The sequence below is a fragment of the Cherax quadricarinatus genome, chromosome 17 (genome assembly GCF_038502225.1).
Source record: "Cherax quadricarinatus isolate ZL_2023a chromosome 17, ASM3850222v1, whole genome shotgun sequence".
NCBI lineage: Eukaryota > Metazoa > Arthropoda > Malacostraca > Decapoda > Parastacidae > Cherax > Cherax quadricarinatus.
In genome coordinates this window covers 8,179,698-8,205,030 of record NC_091308.1, presented here as the reverse complement: position 1 = coordinate 8,205,030, position 25,333 = coordinate 8,179,698, and the positions used below count along the sequence as shown (strand labels likewise).

Below are 25,333 nucleotides of genomic sequence, written 5' to 3'. Positions count from 1 at the left end.
CATTATTATTATTAGTTTATTATTATTATTGCTACTACTAATAATAATTTATTATTATTAATAATAATAATAATAATAATAATAATAATAATAATAATAATAATAATAATAATAATAATAATAATGCAGAGAATTCGTAGTTTGGAAGTTAGGAGGAGGTGCGGGATTACCAAAACTGTTGTCCAGAGGGCTGAGAAAGGTTGTTGAGGTGGTTCGGACATGTAGAGAGAATGGAGCGAAACAGAATGACTTCAAGAGTGTATCAGTCTGTAGTGGAAGGAAGGTGGGGTAGGGGTCGGCCTAGGAAAGGTTGGAGGGAGGGGGTAAAGGAGGTTTTGTGTGCGAGGGGCTTGGACTTCCAGCAGGCATGCGTGAGCGTGTTTGATAGGAGTGAATGGAGACAAATGGTTTTTAATACTTGACGTGCTGTTGGAGTGTGAGCAAAGTAACATTTATGAAGGGGTTCAGGGAAACCGGCAGGCCGGACTTGAGTCCTGGAGATGGGAAGTACAGTGCCTTCACTCTGAAGGAGGGGTGTTAATGTTGCAGTTTAAAAAATGTAGTGTAAAGCACCCTTCTGGCAAGACAGTGATGGAGTGAATGATGGTGAAAGTTTTTCTTTTTCGGGCCACCCTGCCTTGGTGGGAATCGGCCAGTGTGATAAAAAAAAATAAAAAATAATAATAATAATATTATTATTATTATGTTTACAGGGAACTTGGAAATGTGAGGCAATCAGCTTTGATCCAAGGATGAGGGTGAGTAGCTCCAATATCTTGGATAAAAAGTCTCTGATCACCAAGCAGTAAATACCTGACTGTTAGGCGACTGTTATGGGTTGCATCCTGGGGAGTATACGGAAGAGACGACACAGCTTTGAACTTAACTGAATAACAGCAATATTTAAATAGTTTAAACTATGGACCTACGGGTGTACAGGAGACTACCATTTTGGGTGAGCTACAGACGCACAGTAAACTAGTAGCTTTTGGCTACAATATCTAAAAAAAATATATAATCTATTAAAATATAATAGAAGGATGATAAGGAAGAAACATTAACCTGCGTCCAGGCAAGAGGTAGACCTTGATAAAAGGATCTGGTCGGGTGTCATCGTCGTCGCGGAGAGTGAAGAGTGAGCAAGCTCGCAACACCGTCACGTAGAGTATACCTGCCCGACAGTCGTAACAAACCTGTAGCTGTACTTCTCCCATCTTTACGTCACTGTTCCCTCTGGAGGTAGCCGCACCAGAATCCTGTCACCCAAAACAACTACGTCAAGTAACGTCGTCAGCGACATAAACGTGTTGAGAGCAGTGAAATAAGAGCCACACAGAAAGAATTAAGACACAAATGCAGTGTAATACGGTCATTTATTGCACCTCATCAAGTCACAAACTGATTTGTGACTTGACAAGGTTCACTGTATTGGCGAAACACAAGCTAATAAGTTTATTTAGGCACAGGTGCACATAAGTAGAATTATGATGCATAGTAACATATATGTAAATTACCTAGGATAACCCCCTAAAAAAAAGGTCAGACAAAGGGACTTATTTCCACCGGCGGCCTTGTAATATCTTATTATTTAAACCGTAAAAGTTAAAACAACTAAGTAACTCAGCTGTGTGAAAAATCAGTTACAATAAAAGGAGATATGCCAGGAATAAAGTAATCTGAGTTGATAATACTGGGTGCATGACTGTAAGTTATATAAGAAATCACTCTCCACTCTTTATGTGAGCGGAAGTCCTCGGTCAAATGACCAAAAACTCCAGCTGTGGGTCAACATATCAATAAGACCCGCGTCAGGAAACACTTGTCTTGTTTACTGGCATACATTATACCTACCATCCTCAGTTTCTGTAGCTTCATCATTAGGTACCTTATATTATTATTATTATAATCAAGGGGGAAGCGCTAAACCCGGAGGATTATACAGCGCCTAGGGGGGATGTGGAAGGCATTCAGGCTTAATTCGGGGAACTGGAGCACAGATCCAATTCCCTAAATCAAGAGCCCCTCACTAACATCAAGGAACCTTCCTTGAGGGGTAGGTACCTTATAGCTCTCGTCCTGAATTGGCTCATGATAGGAGAGGCTTTGACATATGCAGACAGTCCATTTCACTCTTTAATTGCTGTATGATAAAAGGTGTTTGAAGCCTGACCACCTACTGTGGGTACTACACAATTGTGTTTACTTCCCTTAGTACCATACATGTTTTGGTTCCAAGCGTTGATATACTTGGCAGCAAGATATTCTGGACACTGCTTGTGAGCAATTTTATAAACATGATTTAACTTCAGTTGCTTTACTCTGTCTTCAACATTCAGCAAATCCAGTTGTTGAAATTCATCATGACCTATATGTTCTCTTGAACTCAAATCCAGTATGAATCTCACTATTTTCCTCTGGGTGAGTTGTAGTCTGTCGTTCAGTTTCATTGTTAATAAAGGTTAATACCTTTTCATATTTCTGCGTAATGTTTGATTTTCAAAATATATATTTAATTAAATACATAAATAACTGTCTTCACTTGTACTCACCTTGTTTCGAGAGCTCGACCGTCGGCGATTAGAGTGGGAAGTGCGGTGACGAGGTGGACTGGGAACAACCACACGACCTCCTTGGTTCTCTGCCTGATCGTGGGAACCACCTCCTCCAGATACTCCAACACCTACTTGAGATAGCACTTGAGAGGGAAGCTGGACATGAGTCAGCAGCTGAATCTAAGAATAGTGTTCGTAGTGGTGCGTCTGTTTACATACAGCAGCAGTAACAAACATTTGGCAAGTATTATAATGTCAAATATTTTGCAAGGAGGAATCTATTATGTCTGGAATGTACATGCAAACAATAGTAAAAACAAATATTGAGAAAAGAATTGGACTCGGTATCATCGGGCCGTATCACTTCCACTCTTTAGTTATTTTCAACTGATTCTGATTGAAGAGGTTGTTATATAAGCCAATAATATTGAAGCTAACTCCATATTAATAGTAGTTTTGCTATCGTTTACTTTCATATTATCGTGAAATTATTAAGAAGAATGAAAAGTAACTTACCACTTGAACTCCGGCGTTCTGGGGAGGATTGTGATTGTAAGGGAGAACCTCCGTGCGAGATGGAACCTACGCCCTGGAGACCTTCTTCACTCGCATGCCTTAACTCGCAGTTTGTTGGTCGTTCAACACCAGGACTCGTTTGTCGTTTGCCACGCATGTCAGGGCTGTTGCCTTGATGCCTCGACCTCGAGGTTGATCGAGCTCGGGGACTTTCCGTACTGGATGAATCCCCAGACTTGCCTTGCAATGCGACATCATTTTCTCTTTCACTGAACCGATTTTCATTAATGTAAAGATTTTCATGTGAATTATTTCGAGTTGTGTTGACCACAAGACCATCGAAGGTAGAGCGATTACCGTTAATATCTAGAGGATCATCAGCGGGATAATCAGTTCTTCGGCGAGGGCTTTGATAGCAAGGGCTCGGGTATGTCATTGATGGGTGGGAGTACCCACCACTCCTGCTGCTAACCCCGGTCATGCGCTCCCCCGTGATCATATTGATGTCACTGAAAACCATAAAAAACGTATTCATAACATATATCACTCAATCGTTAATCAGTGTTTAGTATGTCAGGATTAAAAGAATATACTGCGGGGAGCATGTTACCTTACGTGGAGGTAGGCATCCGTAAACCCCAATTATTTCAGGGTACTTAATACAGCTGCACACACACTGTCATTACGTTCATATTTGATATACATTTTATAATTATTAAATCTAATCTTTTTTTGTGCCTTTGCTATATTTTTTAGGTCATTAGTACACTGTATACGATGTTTAGTCTCAGAATATAATCTGATGGCTCAAGGAGATTTAGGTAGTTTACTGAGAGTCCTGTATGACATTCCCTATAGTATGCATATTCTAGTTTGAAAGTATATCTGACTTTACAGTTAAACAAGTGAATTTATAAATGATATTTGAGCTACCAGGTTTTGTATGAAATAACTTCCAATAGTTAAACATTAACTAAAGTAAATTTTAATTTTTTATATGGATAACTTGATTTCGATAATTTTTAACAGTGTTTCCTAATATAATAACTCATATATCATAGAAAGGGAATTTAACATTACAAACATTTTTAAGAACTGTAACCATAGGGATACGAGGTAACAATTATGTAAAAATAATGTTTATGTAACTAAGAAAGCCTAACACAAAATACAAACACATCCACACACCTCCAAATTATAAACACACGAGAGACAAACCTTCGCACGACAATTTCCACCTCGACGTCATCAACGGACTGAGCCACAATGGCTTGCACCTCCTCGTAGGTGCGGTCGATCAGAGTGATACCGTTCCACTCGAGCACTAAGTCTCCTTCCTTCAGCTGGCCCAGGGCGTCAGCCACACCGCCGGGGTGAATGCGGGCTATATAGGCGCCCAGGCGACCCCTCGTCCCAGGAATTTCCTTCCCACCCACAACCTTCATACCCAGACCGTTACCTGTAGGGTGGCAATTATTGAAAAGATTAACCCTGTTAAGACCTATGTGCAACAGTTGCACGTGGGGTTTTAATCATCCGGTTTTCGGTATTTTATACTATTTTCGACAAGATTAATACGGATCAATGCAGTCAAAGTGAGATGAACCACAGAACTGATGAAGGAAAATTACCTTCAGTGTTCGGTCAGTTGAAGCCAATCTTCAAATTAGAATTAAAGTTAGAATTAAAGACATGTGCAAACTATACGACAGCTGATGAAGTGGCTAGAAAAAATGATAGGCAAAAATCTCCCATTATATTAAGAAGTACCGTCAGATGAATTGATAGCACTGCACATGGAGGTATAAGAAACCTAATTAATCTTACTATAGCCCTTTCTGTGGTGAGTACTTACAAAAATATCACATTTATTCATTATCAAACACGAAAAAAATGGATTATTTCGTTAGTCCGTGTTCATAATTTGTGGGAAAAATGAGGAGGCGACATTGGAATCTCATTTATAAGTAGCAGCAACACAGACTTGACTAGAGAACCCCTTGAACGGGGGTACCTAGATGCTAGTGACGGACTCTAGATCTAACGAACTGATGCTAGTTAACCGAAATAGAGATATAGATATAAATGATATAACTATGGAGATATAGTTGAACTGAAAACGTAGTACGAAAGAGCAACGTGGTTTAAAGTAAAATAAAGCGCCTAGAGATGAAGAGAATAATAAAGATGATAAATAAGAGTTCCACGAGTACAGATGTTTTATCTTACCTGAAATGCGCCTATCCTTGGGGTCTCTGGTCAGCAAGTAGCGCTTCACCTTCGAGGGTCTCGTTCCGCCCACCTGTGTAACATGCCCGATTATAAATCTCAGCCATTTTATATCTGAATAAATTCTGGCCAAGGCAAATGCGTGCTTCTGAATGAAGTGGCATAAGGTGATTGGTGTCCCAGATAAAAAAACTCTGTAGCCAAGGTTAATATCTACTCTCCCAATATTAGCATATGCCACAAAGCTCAATATAATCGACTTTATTTTTATAGACAGTCGATTCTACTATAGACACAAGTATACTCTATGCATTAACATCATTTACAAAATCCCTGAAGGCGCCAGCCTGTAAGACACACTCAAAATTTCATCACCATAGCTGTTTCGTTAAAGGTTTACTAACATTCTTAGGCTTTCACAATCCTTCACGGTCCTAATGAAGGAAATCACCATTATAAAAGCCTATATTCCCTGAGAAAATAGGAAATCAGAGAGGGAAGTTACAAATGGTTTAGTTCTATTGTTCCAATCATCATATCTCTATTAATTTCCATGAATATAACAGAATGTAAAGTAATGGACCCTGTGTTTACTGACAAAGAATTGCAAAGCATATCTGAGATAAGTGAAAAATGTCAGTAACCAAATTACCTAACAAGAACCTGATGTAAATGTGAGTAAAACATTAACATTTTTCAATGGAAACTTCCTAGACACTGCTTCCTCTTCTTAAGAAACTAAGTTACATGATACTTCATACACACAAAAAAAAATACTCTAAAAAATTATTATAAAAGAGAGAATATGAAAGCTTTATATTATTCCATATAACAATAACTGATAAATGGTTATAATCGTAACCATGATTTTTAAGGACGTGGACCGGACAGGCAGCTGAAGTCCTTGGTCAGATGACCAATAGCTGCAGCTGTGGGTCATATAACTAAGACCCGAGTCAGGAAACACTCGTCCTGTTTCCTGACAAGCCTAATACCGGCCATGCAATGCATGTAATAAATTTTTCACTCTTTAAGCAACACATTGTAAAATATACCAAGAGAGCATAGGTCTAAAAGAGTGTTTACTGTCTCATAACTTCAAATTTCAGAGATAAAGTAGTTCTAATAATGAAAATGGTTAGGATAACTAATAAATCATTTACTTCCCATTCCATTTTCAACTTAATATAAAGGATCAAATAATTAAATAGAAACGGCCCCAGTGTTTATTCCTCAAAATAAATATTTCAAGCACATCATGCTAGTGAGTATAATCTGGGGAAATGTTATGGACTCAAAATATTTTATGTTAAATATTGCTAAAATGTGATAAATGGTTTTTCTTACCACGCTAATACATCTGACATTACAAGTTACCCCGAAATGAAAAAAAAAAAGAGATTTGAGATATAATTTTATAAAAGCTGCGACAATGTCGAAGCTAAATAGAATTCGTCTTGAAAGTCACCAGCTTATTAAAAACTCGTATACACAAATAACCCGCACATAGAAGAGAGGAGCTTACGACGACGTTACGGTCCGACTTGGACCATTTACAAAGTCACACTCTTCTGTGCGAGTTATTTGTGTATCGTTCCAGTCACGGTATTGTGCATTTTTTTGTTATAAACTCACATTCACCAAACTTTAAATAAACGCGGTATTCTTATTATACATAAGTCTAAGCGTCTACATGAGTTTTTTTTTTTTTAGTAAAATATTAATTGATGTAAATCTGCAATTTTTAGGAAAATAAGTTGGTGGCTAACCAGGATGAATTTTTCTTTGTTATCACTATTAGCTAAACAATTAATTATTGTTATTATGAATATTAGCAGTCGCCATTTATGGCGACTGCTAATATTCATTATTAGCTTAATATTCATTATTAGCTTACAAGATTATGGCGAGGTAATACTTACTCTTGGCGTTCTAGGTATCTTGCCACCATTGTTGTATTCCGGTGAGTTAGCTTCTTGGTTGTTAGGAGAGCAACTACCACCTTTGGACAACCGCCCCGCGGGATGATATGTGTTATAATGATAACGTGGAGGAGAGGTGCTGTTTCTGCGTTTCCGTCCATCATGAGAGTCATCTGCTGAGCTGTATGGGTGACGGGAGGAGGAAGTGTATTCCCTGGGTGTCCTGCTGTCTGACTGGTGAACCGGAGGGCTGTTGTTGTACTGGTGGCGAGGAGGGGAGACACTCTTGGATATTCGGCCGGCGTCTGGCAGCTGATTCGACGAGGTGTTGTACTGGAGACGAGGCGGGGAGACGCTGCTCCTGGGAGAGCGTCCCAGAGCAGGCTGCTGTGAGGTATAGTCGTTCATGTAAGCACTGTGGTAGGTCGACATCTCGGGCTCAAGTGGGGAAGCGAAGCCTTCACTGAAGTGATCCTTACCTGTGTTAGCCAGAGGAAGCTTTTCATGAAGAACAAGCCACATAACAGTGGTTATAACAAGTAACAAGAAACCCACAAAATTAAAAATGAGTAACGATGTTTCAACACTTTTGTTGTTATTGATGATTACTGTCTTGATAATTGTTCTTGGCAGACCTTAGTATCATTTTATTCTTAACTTGATGTGAGAAACTTCATTTTGGCATCTCGATTACTCTATGATTTATTTAAGTTTATTTTAATGAGTTAAGTCATAATAAGTTAAACTGCTTAATAACATTTGAGGTGTTACTCTGATTACATCTGTCGTATGTGAGACCTACCTGGCAAGGGCCAATAGACAAACTTCATTACTACTGTGCTCTATGTTCCTACTTAGAGTTTAGACAATACTTGTTCATTTGTTATGACTAACTCCTTGCTAGAAATATTTCGGAAATTAGCTTGATTAAACTCAATCCAAATTAAAGTATTACTGCTGGCAGCATAAATTAGACGCTTTTATTTGTTTAGTTTTAACATTTATCAACACTAACCTTCAGGTCTTTGTGAACAGTGTCTATTTATAATGTCAATATTTGCGTTTAATTAAAAATAGATAGTCCATATTTCATTATCTGGGAAATCTCCTCAAATTTTAGTCCTTGTCAGTTTTACACTGTGCTGAAGACAAATGTAACGAAGCACTTAAATTATTTCGTGCTTAGCACACACACTGTTCAACTGCCTCCCAGCACACATAAGGGGGATTACCAACAGACCCCTGGCAGTCTTCAAGCAGGCACTGGACAAGCACCTAAAGTCAGTTCCTGATCAGCCGGGCTGTGGCTCGTACGTTTTTTTGCGTGCAGCCAGCAGCAACAGCCTGGTTGATCAGGCGCTGATGCCTTAGACCCCCACACACACACACACACACACACACACACACACACACACACACACACACACACACACACACACACACACACACACACACACACACACACACACACACTCAATCACACACACACACACACACACACACACACACACACACACACAAGCATGAATGCATACGTGCACACACGTGCACGCGCCTGTGACGAGCGGGGTTTCACAGGGGTCAGTCCTAGGACTAGTGCTGTTTCTGGAATTTTTGATCGACATAACGGAAGGAATAGACTCAGAAGTGTCCCTGTTTGCAGATGATGTGAAGTTTATACGAAGAATTCAATCGGACGAGAACCAGGCAGAACTACGAAGGGATCTGGACACACTGCAGGCCTGGTCCAGCAACTGGATCCTGGAGTTCGACCCCACCAAGTGCAAAGTCATGAAGATTGGAGAAGGGCAAAGAAGACCGCAGACGGAGTACAGTCTAAGGGGCCAGAAACTACAAACCTCACTCAAGGAAAAGGATCTTGGGGTGAGTATAACACCGGGCACATCCCCTGAGGAGCACATCAACCAAATAACTAATGCAGCATGCGGGCGCCGGGCAAACCTAAGAATAGCATTCCGACATCTCAGTAAGGAATCGTTCAGGACCCTGTACATCGTGTACGTTAGGCTTATGTTGGAGTATGCAGCACCACTTTGGAAACCAAAGCTATCGAAGCAAGTAAGGAAATTAGAGAGTGCAAAAGTTTTTGCAACAAGACTAGTCCCGGAGATAAGGGACATGTCCTACGACAAGAAGTTAAGGGAAATCAACCTGATGACAGTGGAGGACGAGAGACAGGGGGCATATGATAACGACATATAAAATATTGAGAGGAATCGACAAGGTGGACAGAGAAAGGATGTTCCAGAGATGGGACACGACAACATGGGGTCATAGTTGTAAGTTGAAGACTCAGATGAATCACAGGAATGTTAGGAAGTATTTCTTCAGTCACAGAGTTGTCAGGAAGTGGAATAGTCTGGGAAGTGATGTAGTGGAGGCAGGTTCCATACATAGCTTTAAGAAGAGGAATGATGAAGCTCATGGAGCAGGAAGAGTGACCTAGTAGCGACCAGTGAAGAGGCGAGGCCAGGAGCTGTGAATCGACCACTGCAACCACAACTAGGTTAGTACACGCGCGCACACATGCGCACGCAAGCACACAAGTAAGCATGGATGATTAAATACCAAAGACGGAACATCATGATCCTGGCATTGCTCCTGTAGCTTCAGATAGGCAAATACTCACACAGTAAGTTCTCGCACTCAGGAGGAGGAGGAGGACTGGAAGGCAGACACGGGATGGATTCCACATCATAAGCAAATACACAGAAATAACACCATAACAGCCCAACAACCATTGGTTGACAAAACCCCAGGGAGGAGACTTACAGACGAGACTCACTGCTCTTGTTGCCTGCCAGGATTCCCCCACTCACTTAATCCACTTCCCTTCCCCTACCCCTTACCAGTATTCTTCCACTCTCTCAACCCAAATATCCTACCCCATCTGTGTCCAGGAAACTTCTTCATTGTTATTCTACATTGCAACAGGCCTACTGGCCCATGCCGGGGGGGTAGGTGTTCCTTAAGACCAACCTCTTCCCAGCCATCAACTTCAACATTCCTCATCTAACCCTTCATGTTACTATGCTCCCTATATATACTCATGTATTCCCTGCTCAAGTAGATGTCTATGTGACTTAATAAAGCACATTGTGTGGGCGAAACGTTGTCAATAAACGATCGCCTTATACTGCATATGAGTACTTTTCTAAGAAACTAGGTAATTAAACTCAAAATGAAAGGGAAATGTAATGAGCTGGGTAGAATGTTCAATGAGAATTTTACCAAGTAATCACTGAAGATGCCTAGAGAAGATGAGGAAGGGACGAGAAACAAAGACTAGAGGGAGTTATAAATGAGAGAGTGCCCCCCAAAAATTAGATACAACAGAAAGAAGCAAGACTGGAAGGATACTTCCTTGGGTTGACCAGGAGAGAGAAGCTCTGCGACCCATTATCAAGGATATTTATATTTATATATATATATATATATATATATATATATATATATATATATATCTATATATATATATATATATATATATATATATATATATATATATATATATATATATATATATATGTGTGTGTGTGTGTGTGTGTGTGTGTGTGTGTATGTGTAGTTGATAAAAATAGGGCAACTGTCAAAGAGGTGAAAATGTGCAAATGTGACGTAGATATAAAAAGAAATACATACGCAAATACAGTAATGCATAGAAAACAGAGGGCAGAGAAATGGTTAAAGAGAAATTGGTTTAGACATGAGTTACTTGAGTACTTGAGCGTATCCTTTTCTTGATGTATATAAATGGCCACACAGACCAAATTGATTATTATATATCACTACTTGCAGACAGACTAAAATGAGTTGAATGTGTATCAGTACCTGCGCAATCAAAGAGAGGTTTTCCCTGAATCCCGTAGCCCTTTCTCCTTCTGCTTTAAAGCATTCAAGAGTCCTGTACTCCTAATAGCTGTTCTTTAACTCCACCAAGAGGCATAGGAACCAAAAATCGAAATCTTCTTCGAAAGAAGTCCAAGAGTTGAAGAACAGTTGTTCTCAGCATAGAACAAGACATATAGTTCAATACTTTCAATAACCTGCGTTCTGTAACCGTAAACAGGACCAATAGCTGCAGATCAACACCCTCAAAAAGGTACAGGAGCTGCTTATCAACACCCTCAAGAAACTGAGTTTATTCAGAATAGTCAAAATGTATGATTAATCGTCCGAAACTAAATTTTCCCTGTCTAAAGCATTTTACTTTAATCTGGCATCCCCAAAAAAGGGATACTTGTGGTGGTTATCCTGTTTTTCTTCCTTCTCTTCCAAATTTAACATGCAATAACTTGAGTACAGTTTGATATCGACTTCAGACTTCCAACGATTACATATGTATTACTTAATTTGTTATATAGGAGCTTATACTTCAGTGTTTTACAAGAAAACAGAAGAAGCAACCTAATTATGAATGTATGACAGATCTATCGTAAAGTATGCAGCATAATATACAAATAACCCGCACACAGGAGAATGAAACTTATGTCGAAGTTACGGTCCAACTTGGCCAATGAACTTGGTCCATAAGTCATAAATTTCATTCTCCTATGTGGGGGTTATGTGTGTATTGTTCCAGTCACGGTATTGTGTGTTTTTATTCCTTATGAAGCATAAGCATAGGCATGGAGCTCGACCTAAAATAGTATGTTCAGAAGGTAACGTTAAAAGGTTTGCTGAGACACTAGTCAAGAATCTAGGAAAAATGTCTTATGTAGAAAGTGAACAATACAACAATGAAAAAGATTACAGCCGTCGAAAACCATAACTACGGTATTTGATGCAGCTGGATACTCGATAAGAAAAAAAAGAGAAAAACTGTGTATACGAAGGGGACCCAGAACAAGGACACATCGATGTAAGTTAATTAAATCTTAAAAAGAAAGAGTTAGAGGGAGATCAAAAGAGTACTTTTTAAGTGTAAAGGTGTTGATGGCAGGAAGCGATCTGGATGACAAAGGTGTGGAAGAAAAATCCTCATACAGTTTTACGAGTAGGTATGAGAAGGTCCATGAGGCCAGAAATTGTGTGAGCGAGAAGCAGAAATAAAAGCTTAGACTCGAAACCTTCAGAAAAAAAGGTAAGAAAGACACGAGAGAGAGAGAGAGAGAGAGAGAGAGAGAGAGAGAGAGAGAGAGAGAGAGAGAGAGAGAGAGAGAGAGAGAGAGAGAGAGAGAGAGAGAGAGAGAGAGAATGGTAAAACTAGCAAGACTGGACCTGTTCTAAACCTTAATGTAGGAGATACAGGGCATAAAAGATAATTGAGAGGCTCCAGACTAGTGGAAGAAAATATTAAGAGGAGTATGGAAGGAGAAGGAAGAGGAAAAAAAGTCAAGCGAGAAGAGAAGGGACTACACAAAAATAAAATACTGAATAATACATATGAAAACTGAGAAAAACAACGAAGGTCAAAAAATGAGACGAAGAAGCAACAAACTGGATAATGTTAGAAGGTCGAAGAGGAATTCATACGAAAGTAGAAGCGACATTGGGAAGAACAGAGAGATCGGCTGGTGTACCAAAAGATACCCAGTAGATTATAAGTTATAAAAAAGGACAAAACAGAGATGAAAAGGCAACTGTAAGAAGAGGATAATAGTGAAGCAAGAAGCGAGCCGAGTTGACATGAAAGGGTAAGAAAAGTATAGGGTAAGTATAGGGTAAGAAAAGTATAGACAGTTTGAGAGTGAGAGAGACAAAGACCAAATCAGAACCTAAAATGTTATACAATCAGAGGTTAAGAAAGGAAGAAGTCGAGTTTATTGATCAGTATGTCTGAAGAGATGAGTGGGAAATATCACAACTACGGAGTGAAATGGGCACACCTAAAGCAGTATGACCTGATATAGTATTTTAATAAGTTTCGAAAGGAAAACTACCAAAAATCTTCAACAGATCTCTGAAAAAACTAAAGGCGTTCCCTATGATCGTATTTGCTTGGACATCCTCCTGTTTTCCGCAACATTGCGAGTTACAGATATTGTGTTGGTTGCAACATGAAAGGCCTAGAGCTATCATTCTACTCCCCTTGTGATTTTTTGCCACACCGGGAGTAGAATGGTTTTAAGTAAACAACAATACTGCAACCAGCCAGGAATCGAAACCGGCATTTCACCCGAGAGGTTAGCTTGGTTCCCAGGAGCCTGACTAAATGTCCCGGCTGCAGTATATATATATATATATATATATATATATATATATATATATATATATATATATATATATATATATATATATATATATATATATATATATATATATATATATATATATATATATGTATATATATATATACGCATATATATATATGTATATATACATATATATATATATATATATATATATATATATATATATATATATATATATATATATATGCAAAACAACCACTCTGAAAGAATAGAGAAATTCCAAGCGCTTTCGTGCATATATATATATATGCATATATATATGCATATATATATATATATATTTATATATATATATATATATATATATATATATATATATATATATATATATATATATATATATATATATATATATGCAATAAGATCACAGTAAACAGGTGATTTCAGAATATGCAAAACAACCACTGTGAAAGAATAATGAAAGTCCAAGCACTTTCTTGACTACTCACATTACAAAGGGACAATAAAAGTAATGCATCAAAGGAAGGCATATAAAGGGTCTAGACCACACCTCACCATCACATGCCACAACAAAGCAACGCCTGACACTCGACTCATAAGAAAGAGAACACTGTAGTAGGCCCGTGAAGGACCTGTCTAGTTGGGCCAGCGGGACTACTACAGTGTTCTCTTTCTTATGAGTCGAGCGTCAGGTGTTGCTTTGTTGTGGGATGTGATGGTGAGGTGTGGTCTAGACCCTTTATGTGCCTTCCTTTGATGCATTACTTTTATTGTCCCTTTATAATGTGAGTAGTCAAGAAAGTGCTTGGACTTTCATTATTCTTTCACAGTGGTTGTTTTGCATATATATATATATATATATATATATATATATATATATATATATATATTCAGAAATATATTTTTCTTTTGGAAATCTTAGACATACTAGGAAAAAAATACCATTGCCGTAATAAACATTTTTATTTCCAAACGTTTCGGAGTCTCAAGCCCCATCATCAGGTCTAAAATATAAAAAAAACAATTTACCTAAACAGAAAGGCTAGTTTATATCCCAAATGAAATGCTCTATTTAAGAAGCAGATTTACATTTAAAGATCTAAGATAGACAAATTAGCGTAACACTGTCACAAAATGTAATCTAACCAATCTAATGATTCGAAAGTAAAAACTCACGCATAAAAGTAATAAGCTGTTTGTGAACAACTGTGTAGCTATAGCGGAGTTGTTCAGTTGAGGTCTCATTTTCACTATATGTAAAGTTATAGAGTAGTCCCCAGAAGTAGGAAAATGGTTGGTTAAGTCCCTGACTGAAACGTGAGAGAGTTTATACTGGGCTAGGCCATTGTGGAAACATTTTTACCCATATGTGTCAGTTTTTAAAATTCCATGAAGTACTTCCATGAAGTACCACAACTAGATACGTGAAAGTTGACAAAATCGAAAGATCAAATTAAAATGGGAAAGGATGTTATATTGAGTTATTTGTAGCTGACTCTAGACCACAAGTGACACATGACTTGCCCAAAATACACACCCAAGCCTCTCCAACACCAATACTATTTTCTATTTGAAAATTCAGTTATAATATCGTCAATTTTTAATACCATTATTGTTCTAATTTAGAAAAACGTGACTATACAATATATAATTTCTTTAAATTTTGAAATAAATAACATTTTTACAGTAGATGAAGAATCATTTATAAATCTTCCATTGGGAAAGACTATGAATATTTTGATGGATAAATTAACTTTGGATAATAGAAGTAACTCAAGTTTAGATAGAAAAGTTCTTGTCGAACTTTTGGAAACTGTAACTTGGGTTTCAGTTTTTATACTTGACAATAACTTGAACCATAAAGAGTTAGAGTGGCTATAGGTTTACCTCTCGGTCCAATCTTTGGAAATGTCTTTATTAATATGAAGAATTACGAAGAAATGACTTTCTTAAAAATGTGGATTTTTTTCTAATTTTTAAATATAGATCACATATGAAAAATTTTCTAGTATTTCATAATTCCTTGTGAATCTGAAGAAAATTCCATACTGGCCTTTCTAGATACTTTGAACATGAATAATAATAGAATATTTACAACTACTGTACATTGGGAACCAATATTAACCGACCTGCGCCAAAATTTTCCGCTGTTGTTTCTTACAAACCAAAGTGAACGGTGTTGTTGTTTTTCGTCCTAAACCTTGTACAATTAACAATATTAGAACACTTATTAATAGGTCTTAATATGTGTTTAAGCAGTAATCTGTTTGATAATGAAGTTAAATACTTGTTTAATTATTTTTTTTACAATACTTATCCAAGTAAACTGTATTACACTGCGCTGAAAAAGTTTCCTAATAACAAGTCTGAATCATTACCAGTAACGTATGTAGACTGTCGTAAGGATTTACAATTCATTATGCTGCTTTACTTAGGAAACGAGTATTCACATTCGTGAATACTCGTTCAGTTTCTGTTCACTAATAAACATAACATTGCAACGATCTTCTCCCCCGTTACCTAAGTCCGGTATTTTATATTTATTCAAATGTTCTAGCTGTACAAGTCGATAAGTGGGGAGTACCTCGCAGAACTTTACAAATTGCTTCTAAGAATATATTAGAAAATCATTCCGTACGGGACTGTCCATATTTAAACCCGCTTACTTTGCAATCAGGGATCTCTGTGACTAAATCAACCATCCTCTCACTTGTGAGGACTTTACAGTTCTGATCTCAACACCACAGAGATTTGATCTCATCATCACTGAATCTTTGAATACAGTGAGAATGAAGCCTCAACCGGATATCTCCAGCATATCTAAACATTTTTTAAGACATTATTTATTGATTTTAAGCGTGAGTTTTAAAGTTGTCTCAGTAGGTAGGTAAGGTTATCTACCGTCAGTGTTAAGATAATTTGTGTACCTTAGATTTTTTAAACGTTTAACTTTGCTTTAAATATAACATTTGTGATACACAGAAGCTACTCTGGTAAACTGATATTTTATATTTTAGCAAAGATGATGAGGATTGAGATTCCGAAGCATTTGAAAAAATTAAGATGTTTACCACGTCTCGTGTATATATATATATATATATATATATATATATATATATATATATATATATATATATATATATATATATATATATATATATATATATATATGATGTATATATGATATATATATATATATTTATATATATATATGTATGTATATATATATATATATATATAATGTATATATAATATATATATATATATGTATGTATATATATATATATATATATATATATATATATATATATATATATATATATATATATATATATATATATATATATATATATATATATGTATATATATATATATATATATATATATATATATATATATATATATATATATATATATATATATATATATATATATATATATATATATATATATATATATATATATATGTATATGTATTTGTTGAGATAAGTAAATGGAATTTTTCAGTGTGTTTGCAAACGTTTAAGAAAATGTGACAGTAAATAAGAGCACACCTGAAGCAGGACGTAATCACATGGGAAACACAACACACTTCGATACACTGTATATGCTTATTTTTTCGAGGACATCGTTTTCTTCTCTTAATTCGTTTCGTATTTGCAATGCATGCAACATTAATTTAATAACACTAAGCCTATTCGTAAACATATAGCCATCAACAGTAGGCTAATAGTGCCTAGGCATCTTCATTATTTAAACCCTATCCATACGCACTGTCTCAACTGTATGTACACTGTATATCGTCATTTCTTCCCGTGTCCGTTCCGTCGATTCCTGTGTATTATTGCAGTTCTGTCTATGGCGAAAATGTATTTAAAAGGAAATTCATAAGTTAGTAAATAGAAATAATGCACTTTCAACTAAGGGGATAATTTAGAGGAAATGATCGTTTAGCTGCTATGCACAAAGTTGTCCAGACTGTAAATATTGTTAACATGACATGAATTATACACTGGGCTGAGGATAATTAGAGCTCCACCCTCAGACATCAAGCAGGCAAGGTGGTCACCACGGCACACACTACGTGCCAAACAATAGAAGCACAATGTTCACATTTATTACAGCAGCCTTTACAAGAAGGGAAAGGGTCGAGGAAAAACAAAATTTCAGCGTTGTTAGAAAAAGAACAGTCTTAATTTAGGTTAAATAGCCATTCGCTAAAGTTGAGAAGCAACAGGAAAGTCACACGAAACGGACACGTAGAGGGCACGATCCACTCTCCTAGCACAGAAAGACAACATTGTATCTACACATTATACCTACACAATCTGCAACGGCATACTGCAAATCTCTCAACTTTCCCGCAGACTCCTTACACATGGATGTTTAACTTGCCAAGTCTTCCTTGTAAATGAATGCTGTTGAGGCTATAAGTAACGTTCCCCCAAACTTATTACTCTAAGGTTGGAGATGGCCTGAGCCTCGGGGTGTTGCAGAAGCATGTATTCTACACACTATCGACAACAACATGCTCATTTTATTACCAAAATTTTTGTTAAGTTTTTCGTAATATAATCCTCAATCTTTTCCTTACATGGCTTATTTTCACTTTCCCATTACATTTCAACTTTGTGTTATTGCTTAAAAAAAATTGTCAAATAAGCTCTTATGTATTACATGGCAGTGATTTAAAAAATGGTGGAGTTTAAACAAAGCAGAATGGTTGATTATTGATAATCTTCCTCAATGCCTTTTAAGACACAGAGGATGGCTTCTTTTCTGGCCGAATAGCTTTCATTCAAATGCTGCTCAAGCAAGGTAAGCACGAATTAGCTACTGTTACAACAGAAAGATTAGTTATTCTGTAATTCCTATCTGTTATAGCAACAGTAGTATATTTCTATAAATTGCTAAGTAAGCAGAAAAAAAGGCTGTTTATTTGCTGAGGTAAGAAAATTCAATAACCATCAAACTGCTGTTTAAATAGCAGGAATACCAAGCTCATATTTTTTTCCTTTAATATAGGAAGAGGCAGTGTGTCTGCTGACGTTACATAAAGTAGGAGTCTTACAAGAGAAACACCAAAGGTCTTTCAAATAACATGATGTATTTGAAGGTCAACAACAATTTGTATTGTTACATGCCATGAACAAATATAATGAAATGGAATGTACAGTGACATAGACATTGTCCTCAGAAGCAAGAAAGACACATGCAGGGAGAACACAGACTGTGCTTGACACTGAAGTAATGGGCAGTGGAGCTCCGAGGTGGCATCCAGCAGTACTGGCGCCAAGGCCCGTTGTGCATGGTACCTACGGAGGTAGATAGTGTAGAGTGCATGACAGCCCACCCATTGACCCCGCCGCCATACACTCTACAGTACCTACCCTCTTCTAACTACAATGAGTATAGCAGCTCAACGACCCGCTTAGTTACGGCATCCTCTGGGGAACCTCTTTGTTCCAGCTTGTCAGGTAACACTGACTAACATACAATTTGTTAAGAAGAGAGAATAACAGCCCCCGCAAGAGCCTCTCAGACTCTGACACGCTGCCACCTCGAACTGGACCTTCCGTGGTGGCAGCGTGGGATTCACATCCGCCATATGACACATTGTCGACACCCACCCTGATCTGAACACACTGTGCCTCCTCGTGTACTATGGCGGATGAGACTTACACTATATTGGGATGAGTACACCAGTAACACCGTTGAACACAATAACAGGATTAAAAAGGATTCCCATAGTCCATGCGTCTTAAATCTTTCCCTCAGGAAATTATATATATATATATATATATATATATATATATATATATATATATATATATATATATATATATATATATATATATATATATATATATATATATTCATTATCCCCTACATCCTCCATGGGAAGATATTTATTAATGTATGATGACCTAGATATGAAGTTTAAAATATTCATGGATGGTGTCACGGGAAGATGACTCCTTAGAGCATGGGGACGCAAGTAGTGGGAGTTCCTTTTGGGGAGAATGATATAGGCAATCTTGTGTTGAGATCAACTGGCAGTTCTTGAACCAATAACTGAGGTTCGATTTGGTTGAAAACTAATGAATTTGAGATTATAAATAGTAAATGTATAATTTTTAATCTACTTATTTTTCAAACATAAGTGAAGTAATAAATAGCGTCTGTCATCACAAGGGGATAAAATCATTAGGAATTCAATCTTCAATAAAGTTTTATCAAACGTCTTAACGAATTGTTCTGCTAAGTACGGACATAAGGCACAATAACTGAGGGAGGAGAGCAAGGTAAGTGTGGCGAGCCTGTGTCACCAGCGTCGCCCGCCCCACGCCCCACAACCTGGCCAACTGGGGTTATTTTGGAAGAAATTGGAGATGGGACAAACAATATTGTCGCGAGGTGTCAATATGACGCTCCACTCGCTCCAGGGTGAGATATTTCAGTTGTTTATATAATCAAATTACAGGCCATGGGTAGTAGTTCCAAATATCCTCAGGGAAGGATGACACTGAACCAGTTTCGTGTTACAACACACTTAACCTAGTCAACTTGAGGTACTTATCTTAGGATACTTCGTATTTATATTTAGTTAAGTGCACTAGACTTGCCCCCTATCGTTATCACATTATATGTGCGGATTTATAGTCATCTTATAACCGTATTTGATTTTCATTAGTGTATTGCTTGTTTAGTGGGACAGTTCTAGCATATGACAGGTCAGGAGAGAAACACCGACCAATTGCTCGACACCAGAACCACAACACAGAACACCACTTACTTCCGATACCGTCTCTGTATATCATACTTGCCTCTATGTGTTTGACTAGTGATAGGTGAGCTTCCTAGATCCTCTAACAACTTTCGTGAGCGTGTAGGCATGTCAGGGAGTAAGGGCATTGCTGGTGTGAAGTCACTCATGCTATCACTCAAGCTGTCGGCGGTCAGAGGAGAAAAGTCAGAGAGCCGTTCATAGAGGGCACCTGTGAACTCGTCACTCTGAAAGGTGGAGGCAAGGCGAGCCATGGATCTGTCCTCTTCCGTCATGGAATAGTGAGAAGGTGATGGACCACGTGAACCGTAGTAATGGCGAGGGGAGGTTCGAGCCCCAGGGGAGCTGCCGTATCGGCTAGGTGGCGACCCACCCGTCTTATATGGAGAATAGCCACTGTAATAACCAGAGGAAGGGTCACGGGCGTCCCGAAGGATCTCGTCGATCGACCGTAAGACACTGGTGGTAGAGTCACGTGCTGATTGGGGCGGACTTTGATCATAAGGCCCGTAAACTCTGGGATCTGAGTAGCCCAGCTCGGCACTTTCCCGCAACCTCGCGAGGCGAAGAAGTTCTTCATGGAGTCGAGAGTTCTCTTCTATTTGTTGCCGACGCCTCGAGATTTCAGCCTTAATTTTTTGTTTTTTCTCTTCTCTTGATAAAAGATCGTCTTCGTCATCAGAAGCGTATGGTGATGGATGCCAAGATCGAGGTTTGCGAGTCTTTCTCATGGGTTTCTGACGCGAGGATCCGAACAGAGCAGAGTCGGTGAGAGTGCCACCTGGCGTGGAACTGCGGCCCCACAAGTCGGAGGGTAACCCACTTTCCGAACTGCGCCTCCCCGTACTCCTAGGAATAGAGATCGCTATATTAGAACAGTATATCGCATTTATTGAGGGAGAATACATCTAATGTGTGCTTTTAAGTTTAATTATTTTGCAATAAACAATTAAAATAATCATATAAGCAGTTTCTATTATAAGTATTTCAGTAACAAAAACAGAGTAGAAAAAAATCTCTCAAACTCCCTTATAATCATATATATATATAATGGTAACGAAGTATTAATTTTTTGTGATATATTTGATTACTTTATAATTACATTTAATTTTCATCATTGTATTGCTTTACGAGTAAAGTTGTGGCTCCCAGTATATATATAATGAAAAAGTTCTGTTTTCCTCTATTCAATCGGCCGCTTTTTTTTTTTTTTTTTTTTTTTTGCCAATTATTAAGTAAGCCGCGCTGAACATAGTGAACATTTTTATTGTTACATAGAACGGCCTGGCCTCTCAAAATTGAATATGAGATATTGTACAATATATCTCAAGAAATTTTTTCCTTTTAAATTTCCTTAAAAAATATATATATATATATATATATATATATATATATATATATATATATATATATATATATATATATATATATATATATATATATATATATATATTTGTAACCACGAACGAGTGGTATTAATAACAGCACTGTGACTAGCCTAGGATTCGAACCCATGTCGTTTTGGCCCACCTCATGGTGAGCGAAAATCACATGTCACTCTAACCCACGGGGCCACGCAGACCTACGTGGTCCCGTGGGTTAGAGCGTCATGTGTGATTTTCGCTCACCAAGAGGTGAGCCAAAACGACATGGGTTCGAGTCCTCGGCTAGCCGCAGTGTTGTTACTGATATAAATATGCTGTTATTTTTCCTATTCTTTCCTTTCTCACAATTATAAAAATTAGTGAATTTATAAAAAAAACTGATAATCAATAAAATTACATACATCTATCACATGCATCTAATACATGCTGTATATCTCAGTACAAAAAACACAAACGCAATGCAAAACAAACATCACATCTACTGAAGCTTCTTGTTCAACTTCAAACAAGCTCTTCTCTTTCTTTTGATACTTACGTCATGCACTTAAAAATAAATCTTTTGTTGAGCTACAAACAAGTCCTGCCTCTTGTGATACTAAGCTCATGCACGTAGAAGATATCTTCATAATCATTCGTAAACAACCTACCCTGTCCGACGTTGGCATGATTTTCTGGTAATTACATCCTTTATTCTAGGTGAATTGTTACCTAGGGTTGTCAATTATTATGTATGTTAACACAGACCAGCCATTGTTGTATAAACTACAAATATGTACATTTTTTTTTTCACAGATCAATGTTACATGTAGGTTAAGAGCTGTTTTCCTACTTCAGCTCATTTCAGAGCCCAGCCTATCTCCAAGATGTGACTCACACCAGTCGACTAATACCCAGGTACCTACTTTCTGCTAGGTGAACAAGGGCAGCAGGTGTAAGGAAAGATGCCCAATGTTTCCATACGTTCCGAGCATCGAACCACGGACACTCAATGTGTGAGCTGAATGCGCTACCAACCTACCCATTGGACACCTCTAGAACGCGTTAACCACTCAGCTTCCAAACTGGCTTATGCACAGTACGACTTTTTGGGCAGGATTCGTCAGTGGGTTGGTCACATAGATTTTTACCCATAACTTCTTAACATCAAATTTCTCGAGTTCGGTTGTTTACCTTCAGTTAGATTAGGCTAGGTTAGGTTAGGTTAGGTTTATTTAGGCTAGATTGTTGGGCTGTGTTAGATTAGGTTTGGTGCCTTGGAGTTAGATTATTTTCGCTCATCAAAATTAACCAGTTATTCCCCGACGCCAATAAATAAAATTTTAGTAATGTGTTATAATTGATTAATTGTGACAGGTGGGCAACACTATAGCTTAACCTAATTTATCAAAATCTTAAGGCAACGGAAATCGAGAAATTTAATGTTAAGTAGATGTATTCGCGAAACTGTGTGATCTATCCGCCGAATGTTTTTAATTATATTTTCTTCTTATACTTAGGATGCAGGTTACAAATACATATATTTTTGAAATCAGTGTGAAAAGAATTTTAAAATTGTGTATAATAATACCCCCCACCCCAGGAGTGGAACCTACACTCCTAGACAAAAATGTACGAACTTCGTTTAAATTAAAACCTCGTTATAGGGCAGCATGTGAAATTGTTCAACTGTACTGGGCATCATGGGATGTGTAAAAAAAAAACACACACACACTGACAAACAATGAAAAATATGTACAAGACACACAGAGAATCCTCACTTTATCCAGCATGTAAAGAAACTTTGAGAAAATTCAGAGATTGACTTATCTCCCGAAGATACAAATAGATAATAACATTTAAAGATTTAGGAGTTCTGGTTAGCAGTAATCTGAAACCAAGACAACAGTGCATAAGTGTTCGCAATAAAGCTAATAGAATCCTTGGCTTCATATCAAGAAGCATAAATAATAGGAGTCCTCAGGTTGTTCTTCAACTCTATACATCCTTGGTTAGGCCTCATTTAGATTATGCTGCACAGTTTTGGTCACCGTATTACAGAATGGATATAAATTCTCTGGAAAATGTACAAAGGAGGATGACAAAGTTGATCCCATGTATCAGAAACCTTCCCTATGAGGATAGACTAAGGGCCCTGAAACTGCACTCTCTAGAAAGACGTAGAATTAGGGAGGATATGATTGAGGTGTATAAATGGAAGACAGGAATAAATAAAGGGGATGTAAATAGTATGCTGAAAATATCTAGCCTAGACAGGACTCGCAGCAATGGTTTTAAGTTGGCAAAATTCAGATTCAGGAAGGATATAGGAAAGTACTGGTTTGGTAATAGAGTTGTGGATGAGTGGAACAAACTCCCAAGTACCGTTATAGAGGCCAGAACGTTGTGTAGCTTTAAAAATAGGTTGGATAAATACATGAGTAGATGTGGGTGGGTGAGTTAGACCTGATAGCTTGTGCTACCAGGTCGGTTGCCGTGTTCCTCCCTTAAGTCAATGTGACCTGACCTGACTAGGTTGGGTGCATTGGCTTAAGCCGGTAGGAGACTTGGACCTGCCTCGCATGGGCCAGTAGGCCTTCTGCAGTGTTCCTTCGTTCTTATGTTCTTAAGATAGAATAACAAGGGTATCAACAGGGCGTACGAAGTAAGAGTATATGAAATGGGAAGAAGAGAATGAAAATAAACACATAATAGTTACATCGTCTTCAAGTCTCTTCTGCTTCTATCAACTTTGCTGTACTCGACTGAAGAAGCCTACTGTGTAGGCGAAACGTTTCGAAATAAAGATGCCTAACTGTTGCACATGTGTCTTACCTAAACATAATAGTTGAATAACAGGACAGAATTCTTTCAGTTAGGTTAGATAAGATTCGTCCGGAAACAGTACAAGAGTTCCCAGACGTGAGTTTTATTTACATGACCAGCCACTGGAGGTTAAGGTTATCTGACCGCAAGTTGAGTGAAGCTTCGAGGTCAGGACCGGGAGTAAGCATAGAAAAATGCACTGGAAGGTAAAAAAAGAAGGAAATTTATGGAGTTCAGCCAACCACTATAAACATGCCAACACCTCTACTTACACCCACCAGCAACACCTCTCCTTACACCCACCAGCAACACCTCTCCTTACACCCACCAGCAACACCTCTCCCTGCACCCACCAGCAACACCTCTCCTTACACCCACCAGCAACACCTCTCCTTACACCCACCAGCAACACCTCTCCTTACACCCACCAGCAACACCTCTCCTCACACCCACCAGCAACACCTCTCCTTACACCCACCAGCAACACCTCTCCTTACACCCACCAGCAACACCTCTCCTTACACCCACCAGCAACACCTCTCCCTGCACCCACCAGCAACACCTCTCCTTACACCCACCAGCAACACCTCTCCTTACACCCACCAGCAACACCTCTCCTCACACCCACCAGCAACACCTCTCCTCACACCCACCAGCAACACCTCTCCTCACACCCACCAGCAACACCTCTCCTCACACCCACCAGCAACACCTCTCCTCACACCCACCAGCAACACCTCTCCTCACACCCACCAGCAACACCTCTCCTCTCTCCTCACACCCACCAGCAACACCTCTCCTCACACCCACGAGCTACACATCTCCTCACACCCACCAGCAACACCTCTCCTCACACCCACCAGCAACACCTCTCCTCACACCCACCAGCAACACCTATCCTTACACCCACCAGCAACACCTCTCCCAGCACCCACCAACAACACCTCTCCTCACACTCACCAGC

The 25,333-nt window shown here is 38.2% G+C and overlaps 2 protein-coding genes across 15 annotated transcripts in view; both read right to left on the bottom strand.

Annotated features, from left to right (window-relative positions):
• Positions 1-7,788, bottom strand: part of LOC128686261 (regulating synaptic membrane exocytosis protein 1-like) — a 19,007-nt gene extending 11,219 nt beyond the window's left edge. The window contains exons 1-6 of the mRNA XM_070085695.1: positions 7,220-7,788; positions 5,298-5,370; positions 4,287-4,527; positions 3,069-3,577; positions 2,550-2,683; positions 1,063-1,256 (exon numbers count right to left, since the gene is read on the bottom strand). Of these exons, the coding sequence (XP_069941796.1) occupies positions 1,063-1,256; positions 2,550-2,683; positions 3,069-3,577; positions 4,287-4,527; positions 5,298-5,370; positions 7,220-7,741 (1,673 nt within the window). The 5' untranslated portion in view covers positions 7,742-7,788. The remainder of the gene's footprint in view (positions 1-1,062; positions 1,257-2,549; positions 2,684-3,068; positions 3,578-4,286; positions 4,528-5,297; positions 5,371-7,219) is intronic.
• A 10,660-nt stretch (positions 7,789-18,448) lies between these two features.
• LOC128686427 (histone-lysine N-methyltransferase 2D) overlaps positions 18,449-25,333 on the bottom strand; it is a 632,197-nt gene continuing 625,312 nt past the window's right edge. For 7 of the 14 annotated variants that reach the window (XM_070085776.1, XM_070085779.1, XM_070085777.1 and 4 more), the window contains one exon: positions 18,451-21,031. In XM_070085776.1, coding sequence (XP_069941877.1) covers positions 20,188-21,031 — 844 coding nt within the window. In that variant the 3' untranslated portion in view covers positions 18,451-20,187. Of the gene's footprint in view, positions 21,032-25,333 lie in introns of all 14 variants that reach the window. The other 7 variants (XM_070085781.1, XM_070085784.1, XM_070085790.1 and 4 more) reach the window with 5 other exon arrangements.